The sequence below is a fragment of the Scomber japonicus genome, chromosome 19 (assembly GCF_027409825.1).
Source record: "Scomber japonicus isolate fScoJap1 chromosome 19, fScoJap1.pri, whole genome shotgun sequence".
In the NCBI taxonomy this organism is placed as follows: Eukaryota; Metazoa; Chordata; class Actinopteri; order Scombriformes; family Scombridae; genus Scomber; species Scomber japonicus.
The window spans coordinates 19,027,445-19,040,185 of NC_070596.1; the positions used below are offsets into that span (position 1 = coordinate 19,027,445).

The 12,741-nt window shown below is 36.9% G+C and overlaps 1 protein-coding gene across 1 annotated transcript in view; it reads right to left on the reverse strand.

Moving 5' to 3' along the window:
- Window positions 1-4,536: 4,536 nt before the first annotated feature.
- eng (endoglin) overlaps window positions 4,537-12,741 on the reverse strand; it is a 40,506-nt gene continuing 32,301 nt past the window's right edge. The window contains exons 10-14 of the mRNA XM_053340096.1: window positions 11,829-12,056; window positions 11,389-11,455; window positions 7,409-7,519; window positions 7,263-7,310; window positions 4,537-7,180 (exon numbers count right to left, since the gene is read on the reverse strand). Coding sequence (XP_053196071.1) covers window positions 7,059-7,180; window positions 7,263-7,310; window positions 7,409-7,519; window positions 11,389-11,455; window positions 11,829-12,056 — 576 coding nt within the window. The 3' untranslated portion in view covers window positions 4,537-7,058. The remainder of the gene's footprint in view (window positions 7,181-7,262; window positions 7,311-7,408; window positions 7,520-11,388; window positions 11,456-11,828; window positions 12,057-12,741) is intronic.

The window sequence follows — 12,741 nt, forward strand, 5'->3', positions numbered from 1 at the left end:
TAATTTCTTCTACACTGCACAGTTTCATTATTCAAGTATTTCTCAGCTAATTTGTTTGGTACTTTGCTTGACAAAGAGGCTCATTGTCTTCTTCTGCTCATAAGCGATACCATCTGTGCATATACAGAAAATATAAAAATATAGCACCATCTAGTGGTAGCTAGCATAAATCCATTCATCAGAGTAATTAAATGTAATGGGACGTTTCCCTGCAGCCAACTCATTATGCAGTGTTTTCAGCAAATCTAACACTCTAATGAAAGCTGTACTGGAATAGTTTTTCTTTTTAATTTCATCATTGTCACCGGTCAACTCTACGCAATTGACAATTTGTTGAGTACTTATACAGTGCTCAGGGACATACAATTAAACACATGACCTTTTGTGTAACCATATTAGGTTCATTGTTAAACTCGGGAAATGTTAAGACGCCTATGGCTCCCATTTCACAGCAGGTTGCAAGAGATTCGACTGATTAATAGTGGAATTTGCTTAATTAATAACAAATTATTCCTTTTTTTTTACTATTCTTTAGAATATTTCTTAAGATATTTAAATTGGAAAAAAGCCTCACATCAATATAAATCCCAACAAAGGAAATGTAGAATAGTTAGTTAATTAATTCTGTGTTTCTGTCGTTTTAATTAACTACTCCTCATAGTGCCTTTAAAGTTGTACAAAGAGACATCACACATACTTTTTTGTTCAACATATAAGGTTCACTTTAATAAGAGCTAAGGGACAAGACTTTTGGCTTTCGCACACCTGCCAGTGATCTGGGTTACACCAGCTTAACTCATCTCTCCTTGTCTGATCTGACTCTTTTTCTCTGTCTCTCTGCTTTTCCCATCGTGGCTATTTCATATGTTAGTGGTGTGGTTAATTAAGCAGATCTATGTATGTTGGCACCCCCTGCAGTGTCAAGAGGTCCACTAAAGAAGTTAGAACCACCAAAAACTAAATGTCATCCAGAGGTGATATATCATTGGCTTCTTATCAGAAAACATGTTATTTCAGTTTGTTGATGAAAAACACATGACTTGCTTGTAAAAGGTATATTACTATTCTGTGTGCAGAATACACTTTATTACCCATTATTTCTAGACACAGTGAAGCAAAATGTAATAATCTGAGATGTCAGTTTGCATAATACATTTGCAAGGTTTTTGAGTGTACTGTTGCCCCACAATGCAATGCACACAGGAAATACTACTACTACTCACAGCTGGAAGAAAAATGAGGACAAGAAAACAAAAAATTTGTTATTAAATCTTTGGACACATTTTTGCTTTTTTAAGGTCTACAATTGCAACTTCTCAAGTGATCTCAATCAATATTATCACTAATATTATCCAAACACAATGTAAGCCTTTAGCAAGTCGTATTTATCTGATCTGGATCTTCTATACATTACCTGTGTATTACTGTCTGTCTGAATGATTAAACTCATCTTCAGTTGACTGAACAAGCAGTTAGATTTCAAATACTCTATTGCTAAAAACTAATGTGATACTGACTCTGCTGCCCTTGGGAGCCTAGCAACACGCTAAGCAACTCCTTGGCAACGATATATATATATATATATGTTGTTGGTTTTTTCTCCTTTTACATTCAGTTTGCAAAGACATAAAAGGGGAAAATGGGGTTTTATGTAAGTGCCCTTAGAGTTCACAGCTATATACAATACTGACATCTGTTTTCTTATTCACATGTGTACAAACACACAGAGACTGCAAGACACCATCAAGAGAAAAGTAAAATTGTTTTTCTTTTACCTTCTCACATCTTTGGTTTTTATAGAACAGAGCTGTGACGACTGGTTTTGCCCTGAAGTCATTGTTGCATGCTTTGGGCACAGATAACACATTTCAGCAGGCACAGTTTTTGCAGAAAAAGAACAAATTTGTCCTGAGACATAAACAACCTGAATAGACAGACAAGCAAACGCTCACACACCCACACACACACACACGGAGACACACACGTCACACAATGAGGACTGTGCAAGGCCGAATGGTTCCATGGTCATATCAGGAGATGAATGCTGTCCATAAACATATATTGTATGCCTTGGCTCCAGTTCTGAAAACATGAACACATTTGTATATAAAAAAGGAAGATTTGAAACTTCAGGAAGGGCCGTAGACAGAAAAAATCCCCACCTTTATTTTCATCCTTGCATCTAACAATACAGGTTATATATGACTCATAACATTTTAATAGAAATGATAGATTCTTGCAGCTCATTGTGTTTTAGGCCAGTTTTGAGTCAAGCTGTCTTGAAACAGATGGAAGACATAAAAACATTTTTCTGTAAAATGATATGATTTGAACAAACAATTTCATGGGAAGAACATTTAAGTTTATATTAAATACATACAATTTTAGTCCAAATAAGGGGAAATAATGTGTTTTTGTTTATTTGGTTACATTTAATGACGGTATGTAACAATAATCCAACAACATGCTTTTCAGTGTACCTGTGTGAAAAATGGTGCAATCTGGGATTTCTGATTTAGGGGTGGTAATGATTCATATCTACTGTATGTTAATACACAAACATTTCGGAGTCCCTTTTGGAGTTTTTATAACATCTTAAAATTACATCCTTAGCGTTGAAAGATAGTCAGAAATACTTGAAATCTTTACTTTTATGAGGGGAACATCCTGATAACATGCATGCTTATGACAGGTGGATTTTATATGTTCAAACTGTGGTGAACTGTGAAATCCCTTGTTTTAAGACATTATTGTCATGTGGCAGACAAGATCAGTCTAATAAATACAGTAAGCATTTTTCTCTACTTTCAGCATGTTTAATAGTATCCATATCAAACCCTTGTGCATCTTAGATACTTGAAAGTATATCCTTCATTGTTTCTTCATGTCATTGCTGTTATTAGTATGTTTTAAAGTAGAGTGTGTAGTGTATGTCTCTTTATTTTGTGTCAGTGCTTTGCCAGGTGCTGTGTTAACAGTCTGTGATATTTTTTGTCCTGAGAGATCCCAGGTATCATGGGAGTTTATTTTTCCAACAGCACCACATATGCTCTTGGTTTACCCACTTTAATACAACAAGGCTGTAAAACACACACCAGAAAACACAAAAAACATTTGTCGTATTCACTTTATTAAGATAATTTCAGACAAAACAGATATTTCTTCAGAGACAACACTGAAATACATGCCATCAGTTAAGTACTATCTCAACCAGTGGACCCATTTTAAAGGGTGAGTGGTTGCCCACTCTAGCACAAAAATAACATTGCATTTTATACTCTATAAAACCAAAGCAGATATTCTGAAGTGCTGTTAAGACTTCAGATTGCTTGGTAAGAATTCTAAATTTGGATATTGCTGAGAATCTGCACAAATAAATGTAGACATAGTTTCTATTGTACACCTACACACATACACACAGGTTCAGACACACACACACACACACACACACATACACACAAGCACACATACAGTACATGGACTGTAATATATGCACACCCAAACGCACACATATTTTTGTTTAACTGTGCAGAGTGTCTGAGGAGGAGGAAGCTGTTGTCAGAGGTAACGAAGGGATCTGCAGGCTTAACAAGTGAATTAACTGACAGCCTGTCTGATGTTACTGTCAGTGATCAGACAGAACCTGGCAGTCACTGAGGATGGTTTAACACAGGTACAGAATATGTGACATTTGGGGGGAGGGATTGTCTGATATTGCAGTTATTTTCTAAAATTAAAAGAAAAATTGCGCCAATGAATGAACTGCCTCATTTTCAGTGTTTTATGTTTAACTGAGATGCTACACTGTGTCAGAGTGTACTTCCCCATCACACCCCCAGAAGATAGTACAATGAACATAATACAATCTCAGGATGTCAGTATCAGCAGAGATATGCCATGTTTTTAAACCCCAGGAGAATCTTAATGTTAAGTGATAAGTCAAACAGGTAAAACCAACAAACTGAATGTACTGTCTGTAGAGATTTTTTTTTTTTAAATGTTGGAAAAAACTATTCAAATAAAAAAAACATATCTTGTACATTTAATAAGTGCCTTGATTAGGGTTTGTCCCAGTTCTTCAAATGCAGAAAAGAACAAAGCAAGTTAGGGAAATAGTTTAAACACTTTTACAAAAAAAAACATGGTACAAAAACAAAACAAAAAAAACTACATATAGATATTACATACAAGTTTACCTCATCATATTGCACAAATACTCAAGTGGCAATTTGTACTGGCCCTCTTTGTTCTCTGTCATACCACAAATACACAAAGAAAATCAGACGTGCACAGGAAAATGTACACGCACACACCCAGTGAATGAGAGAGAGGGAATAGGTTAGTTAGTTCAAATACAGACAATGAGGAAACATTTTACAAATGCATAGTTGGTTTGGAAAATACCTATCTTCTTTTCAGGTTAAGTTTGAAGGTGAATAAATTACTTTAACAGTCCAAATCTGAAAGTGAGTGACTATTGGGAATGTGAATATACAGTATATGCATCAGTAAAAATACATCAGTGTATCAAAGGTATATAAAGAAAACCTTTATCATCACATTTTGGGTGCTTTTAACACAGCTATTTGGTTACAAATTGTTTTTTTTAATCTTTTTTGAAACATCGCCTGCTTACCCATACCAAAAGACTTGATGTGACATGAGAATATTTTTATAGATGTGAAAAGAGTGGTAATAAAAACATCAAATACATTTACATTTGTACAGTGAAACAAATAGTGGGTTCACGGATCAACCGTCCATCTACTGGTGTAGCCCTAATGAAAGCCGCCAAAATGCATCTATACAGCCTCTGTCTAGCATTAGCACTGCAATGGCTGATGCAGCCTATCAATTGTAGGAAGCAGAAGTCAACAATTTTAACAAGGCACTGATTTCCATATCATAATGTTTGTCATGAGACAGCTGAGAATAAAACTAGTTTTAAAAATATAGTTCATGAGGTTAAAATACAACTGATTGATGAATTGTAGTAAAAATGTAGCTCTCATACTGAAACTGTTGATTACTATTGATTATACTAAGCAGTCTAAATGGGCTGTATTCAGAGCTTGTGACTTAAATGGGCAGTTTAAAAATGAAATAAATGTGATAAAAGTTCAGTAAGGGGACCTTGCAGGTTTTTAAATTTAGATGAACAAATTTTCCATGATAGTCCACACAACTGATTTTGTCAGGTTTTATCTGTTTGGCTTGAACAAAATCTCACAGATTTAATTTTCTTCTGCATAACAAATACCAATTAAATATGACATTCAGAATAGAATATTTCAGTCTATTGTTAGTATCTATACACCCCCAGCCCAATAGTGAGGTGACAACTCTTCAGCATGTAGTAGAGATCAAGGATGGCTTGTTTGTCAAAGCGGAAACTCTGAATGTGTTGCTGGTCCGTAATATCCATTAGAGGTCTAAAAATTCTTTCCCTTCTGCACACTCATCCTCAATCATAAGACAGAGCTGAACATTAGTGGCTGGCTATATTTTGAATGGAAAGACATTAAATATGAGGAAGCAGGGTGGACAGTTTATACTTTCTTTATGTCAAGCCTTGATCTTCGAATATAGGACAGAATAATACACTGCAAACAGCATTATCTGGGTCTATAGGATGGTCAATACACCAGCAAAAAACATTTTAATACAGCACATAAAGGCTTTTTTTGTATGTTAGTGTCTGTTGCCACAAACACATCAATTTTATGTAGAAGAATTGTGGTTACAAAAAACTGTCTGGCAGTGGTGATGGACTTATTACAGATTCCGGTGTGAGTGGATGTTGTGCAGAGGAAAAGTACTGGATATCACCTCCAGACAGTGTATTTTGGGGAAACTCCACCCCGTGGGCGTAGCTGTATGAGTGGTGCTTAGGTCGATATGTGAGTCTGAGGCCTGAGTTTTGGTGCTAACTCCTCATTACAGGGACATTACTCAGCTCTGAATACAGCCATTTATCTCTGCATGCGGTATTGTACATTATAAGAGTGATTATTTCTGAGCTCACATAAATAAGAGTACTTTTTCTTAATGGTTCATAATTTATTGCTACCTTTGGGCCATAAATGCAATTTATGATGATTTGTTGAGTACAGCAAATAGGAAATCAAATATATTTCTCTGTAACTCTAGATAAATACTGGGGGGAAACTCTTTTGATATGAAGACCTTGATAAAGCAATTGAACAGCACTGAATTGCACCACAACTTTTTTTTCCATGAGCTACAAATGACCTGAAAGGTCAACAAGTTTCACCTTAAGTGACACAGAATAAACAATGTAAAAAGGCAGAAAATAAGATCGATTCACCAGAGAAATCTAGTGTTAAGTTTAAACTTAGCTCCAGACTTCTAAATAATAGGAGGTAGCTATTAACTATTGACCTCGAATACCAATTAAGGCAAATACCCCTTGGAGCGAGCATTTCATTGACTTGTGTGAGATCCTAACATGTTGAGGTTTTCAGTCCCAGAGATGTTGTGGATAATTTTTAAGGACTGACCTGGCCAAAAGCCGTTCTTATTTTTGTCGCTTAAATGTGAATGCAAAACAGCTTTTCATCTGTTTTTCAAAGTCAGCCTTTTGACTGGTTTGTCTCCTGTCTAACTATTATTGTGCTGTGATCACACAAGCACAATTCATTGAAAGGAATGCAGTGAATTTCCTGTTAGCTCTTGGGGGATATGGTTTGTTTTTCCTGTTGCTGGGAGCCAATTTTTTCTTCTCTTGCCCTCTTTAACTTCCTGTCTAGGAGCTTGACTTTACAGAGAGGCAGCAGAGGTGAGCGTCAGAAGCCATTGATTAGACTTCTGTTATCCGTCACCCCCCTACTCCCACCATTACAAACTCCCAGATCACATCCATTCCAGGCTTGTGTGTCAAAGACATGGGCTGTGCTTTTTAATGAGAATTTAAAGGGGGAGTAAGGGGGGCAAAAATGCCTTTTAAGCATTATTTAAAAAATACAAAAGCACAAAACCCGTATAGGTGACTTTGAAGGGAGATGGTGGCCCTGCTGGTGGTGGAGATTACCATAATCTCATGCCATGCTGCTGGTCGGTGTGCTCTGGGTGCTTCCAATGCTTGCGTTGGCGCTGCTGTTCTCAGAGGGGGAAGGGTTGGTGGAAACAGGTTGTCGTTTTGCTCCTGAGCAGGGACATCCTGAAGAGAGAGGAGAGAAAAGCCAGTAAGAGCCTGACCAAAAGAAATGAAACTTGATCAAAGGAAAAGATAAATTCCTCACCAGGAAGATTTGCTGCAGTTGAGCTCATGTCCAGCCCAGTTGGGTACCCTGAATAAAGCAGAATCATCATCAGAGATCATTTCAAATCCAGACAATCCAGTTCTACAGTCAAGCAAAAATAGAAAAATCACTACTGTTACATTTACCTGTTTTCATTTTGATAAACCACAGTGCTCCAATAAGTAGAACTCCAATCAGAAACCCTCCAAATGCGATGCCCAGAACCCCAGGTAGGCCAAAATCAAAGCATGGTGGAGCTGAAACATACATATGAAAAGAACAATGTATGCACGCTTCAGTCAAACAACAACAATCACAACAAAGACAAGTCACACCTCTTTAATCAACCTCACCTGTGGTTTTGCATGTTTTACCCCAACAACTACAACTTGGTATATTTTACAGATGAACAGAGCACTTTCCAATGTATACACCAAGTTAAGAACTATATTGACATCCCAGTGAATGTTCAAATATAGTTGCATGTTGTCAACACAACACATGCAAGTTTATACGGTATATTTTTCGAATATAATAAAAATATATAACATATTAATCTGGAAAATAGTAAAAGTTCAAGGATGTCTGAAACCTAATTGCATTGGTTATTTTCACTGGAGATCCACTCCAGACATGAAGGGAAAGTGCTCGCTTCCAGTGATGGATTTTCCTGTAAAATAGTGTGTCTAGTGCATACAATGTTTTTAGGCAACTGAATCTCAAATTCAGGCTCTAGGAGCCTCTTTGGATGAAATAGTCCCTGTTTTCAAATACGTATGCATGGTTGATTAATTATTTACAAAAAAAAGAAACAATGTTCACTGTGATGGGCAGCTACCAACCAATATTAAGTCCATTTCTAACTGGCATGAGCCAAGACTAACAGCAGCCTCAAAGATTTAACAATTCATGCTATAGATTTGAAAATGATTAAAAATATGGTACAGCCCTTGCTCTTTTTTCTCCCCCCTGCTCCTAGTTACCATGACAATACAAGCAAAGCACATACACTAAATAATACATTTAGTGTATTAAATTCTTTACTAGTGTTGGGTTAGATCTCAGCCTTACTGAAATAAAAAAGTAAATAATTTTCTCGGTTCTGACTCAATGATACAAATGTCGATTTACAATCAAGTCTGGCACTGGTATTGTTCTTTGGCTGTGTTGGCTTGTCCCACACAATGTGCTTCACTGCTAACAAACTTAATAGAAAACTGTGAGCCAGCAGCAATAAAAAAAATCCCTGTCCCTCAAAGCAGCTCTGAAAGAGTATGAGAACAGGCAAACACTAAAGCCTATGACATACAGTATGGCATATATAGCCTGGCAAGGCCATGAATGAATTACCAACGTCATTAGATTGACGTAATTTCAAGATGCATGTAAAATAGGTCATTTACAGTTCAACCCTTCACATAAATGTCACCTTCAAACTCTACCAACAACTGACTTACTTCAGATTTTCAAGCTGAAGAAACATGCAAATATCTTTAAATCGATAAAAAAAAATGTCCTTAAAATGTTTAACGAACATCATTTTTTAAATGGTTCTGATATAGAAAGCTGTTTGGGAAGTTTAAAAAGTTACTATCATCTAAACTTTGACCAGTTCAGTGTGTGCTGTATCTAGCCTGGCTGAAGTGAATTGCAAAACTGGTTCTAGACTTACATTTTTTACCCACACTTGAAACAGATTTGTCTGAAAACATGCAAGTAAGCAAGTCACCACATATCAGTAAAATGGTGTGTAAGCACACACTTTTCCTTTTCCCCTTCATCTGCTGCCTGTAGAGATGCCACAAGTATCCTGAACATTTGGAAGAAACCTATCATCACCTTTTCACAAGTTTCTCTCACCTACCTCTGCTGCCTCCTGCCTCCTGGTGGAATGTGCTAGGCTATGTACAGGACCTCATACAATACAGCTCGCCTCTCCTGAAGTACATTAAAGAGAGGACATGGAGGACAGATGACAGGAAACATGCCACCAGTCTGTGCATCATGTGCATTTCAATTATTGTGTGTAAAGTGTTGTACCTGCCTCTGCAGTAAGCCTTGATGTATGACCATAAACTGTATGGACATTATAGGAGTTGTAAGCTTTAAATTGTATATATGTGACTCCAAAGGGCCTAATTTCATTTAAACACTATAATACTGATATTTGTATTAAACAATACCAAATATCAGCTGAATTAAATGTTCAGAGCACTGAAATAGTGACATCTTGTGGGCATTTCAGCTGATTGCATCTCAGACAGCCAACCCAGTTTGTTGATCAGTCAGTGAGGACCCTGAATGGGCCAGAAACATCACAGTTACTCTTGGAGGCTTTCTTTTGAGAGGTTTTTCTATAATCAGTTGCTGTGTTAGTTTGTATAAGTGTGGCTTTGACAGCAAAGCTGAATAAACAGGAGCAGGAAGCAGAAGCTCCTGTGCAGGTGGAGAGGAGGAGGCAGACAGCATGCCTTTGCTGTGACTCCCTGGAGCCTTCTGTATGGAAACTACCAAACAGGAAGGATTGCTGAATGGAGCACTCAGTGCTGCCCAGTGATGCCTCACAGCAGAATGTAGTCTGCTGGCCCTGCTGAGATAACCCTTGTATCTATGACACTTGCCAATAAAAGAAACTACAAAATCAGACCTACCAAAAAAAGATCTTCCTTCAGAGCTAGTTCCATCCCTGTATTTCAGTGAGTCCTACTGTAGTCTTCAGGGAAATATTTCCAATTACGTAAGATAAAGCAAAACAGCAATGAGGATAACAAACAGGACACAGGAAATCATGGATGAATAGTTTAGTCAGCTTCCCCACCGCATATCCGGCAACACTGTCATACCAACCTTTACCCTTCTCTTCTTGATAGAGGTGGAGGATAAAGGAAGCATAAAAAATATACAAATCCACTATCAGCTTTACAAGCAAGTATGACAAACTCCAGGTTTTCCCCCATTTAATCAGCATCTACTTCCTTGTATCATTTGGCTCAGAAATTGAATCATTTTCCTAGAAATTAATCATCCATCCTTTCTTTGAAGACAACATATTTCCTTATTTGAGTCAACTATGTTGACTGTTGGTCCAACAATAGAATCAGGCCCACTGCCTGTGTTTGGACAGCAAGACAGTCAGACCCCCTTGGAAACACAAAGGACTTCAGCCCCCTCCCATGAGGGCCATTACTTCTGATTGTGGCCACAAGGTCAGCCTCCAGACCTTCCTAAAGGACGAGACCCTGCCCTGCACCCACTTACTGCCTTCACTGCATATCCTGAGTTCACTGCTATGACAACCGCCTGCACAGTATTTGTTGTGCACAGAAAGCAACAATAGGAATGAAAATTATAGCGGCAAGCAGCAAACATACTGACCAAGAATCCAGACTAGTAATTAAGTCCTCGAGGCAAAAAAGGTAATTTAAAAGTTTTTTTGTTTTGTTTTGTTGTTTTTTTCTTGTGAGAGTTCAGAGAGTTTACTGTTAGATGAGAATTAAATATGAAACATTCATCTTCATAGCAAGGCTTTGTGACAAAAATAAATAAATAAACTCAGGCAACTGCTACAGCACCACCATCAGGACAACTGTTCCTACAATTTTGTATGGATCATTTATGAGACAGGACCTCTCTACATCTGTTGTGTTTGTTGCATTTTCATTAATGGAAGAGAAATAAAAAATATTTTTAAACGTGATCTATCACAAAATCAAGAAAAAAGAACATCATATTTATACTTCATAGTGGTGTAAAAAACTGTTTCTCTACTTAACTGCCTCTTCCTTTACATCACTACAGAATATCATATTTAATTGTGTCCTTTTTTATTATTTATATTAAGAAACAGAGAGGAGAATTACTAGAAGAAAAAAAACAATAAACTGGGTCCTGGTAGCCTATTAAAACATTTGTATTTAGTGCAATATCTCTATGTTAACTATGTGTTATAGAATGTGTGTAGAAGATCATAAAAATATAGAAAATGCAAAATGTGGAAAATATTAAAGCTGCTAAAGATGTGGCCACAAATCTGACCTAATGCTGGCAAGTATTGTCAGTTTCAAAGTAGACAATTCAAAAATCTACTGATATGTATTCCATATTTTGGAGTTTAAATTGAACTCACATGGTGGTTGCAGACATGGCTGGGTAACTTCCAGAGACGCCTTTGCGCTTCCTCCATTCGCGCAAACCTAGTGAGCAGGTCAAAGAAAACAGCTTATCAACAAACCGAAAAGGTCATGATATATGCTGCATTTAAGCTTCAGTAATTTCATCATGCTGGAAACAAAAAGAGGCCAAATCCTGTCCAAATATTTCCACTGCAGTAGATCCACATTAACATTACTTTCACTATGAATATTTTACAAATTAAACCGGACAATATATTTAAGGTTACCATAAGAAGGCTGTAACACAGGTTTTTTCAGTGCAGAGCCATTGAGCTGTCAAACATATCACTTTAGTAATTTTAATTTACACATCTATTTATAAATAAAAGCAATGTCCCTTGACATATTGGAAAGAAAAAAGAAGAAAGAAGAAAAACAAGAAAAAAGAACCTACATCATTGAAGCAAAGGTTGACAGGACATTCCACATTCCACGTGGTGGATGTCAGCTCTTGGAGATGATCTAATGAAAAGCTGATACGTGTGCTGTTGGGACATGAACTCGAGGAGCAGGTCTCTGGAATGAAGGGTAGCTCCATTGCAGGATAGAGCTCCATGGGGCGCAGAAAGCAACTGTTCACTTTGATGGTCAAAACCATATTTCCAAAAGTGTTCCCTGAAATCTAATGGAAACACAGAAAACATTCAATAAACTGGAGTAAGATCTGTCAAATGGGCATCAGCTGAGCATGGCGAAGTATTTAGCATTTATAAACCAATATAGAAGCCTTTCAGAGACATCAAGTAATTCATCCATTCAATCATTCTCCTCAGACATTGGCTGATTTTCTTTTTGAACCTCTTAGACACAACAGTATAACATGACATGTGACATGCTTACAGTAATATTTACATTAAAACTCAATGACAACATTTTAAAAAGCTTAATATGGATTATGCCAACTGACAAATACTAATGCAAGAAATAACGGCAAGTTTTAGAAATGTCTGGGAATAACCAAGAACAGAGAGACATTGATTGAACGTGTTATATGTAATAAGACTTACTGCTGTAGAAACTGTCAAAATGGGAATCACGCATGAATGTTTTCTTATTTTTCTTCCATATTTGTTCTTGTACAAAGCAATAAGAGGAAGATAATAATAATACATTCTCGTAATTGCATGAACTAATTCCAAAATCAATTTTTTTCAGACTTATGATTGTCACCTATTTATGAGTAGGTGCACAAATGTGAGATGTGATCATAAGCATGATCACAATTCCTTGGGTTGCCATTTAAGGCTCTATGTTCCGCTCCGTTTGTGGCTAGGTTTCATTTACAAAAAGTTCTCAAAGAGTAAAAA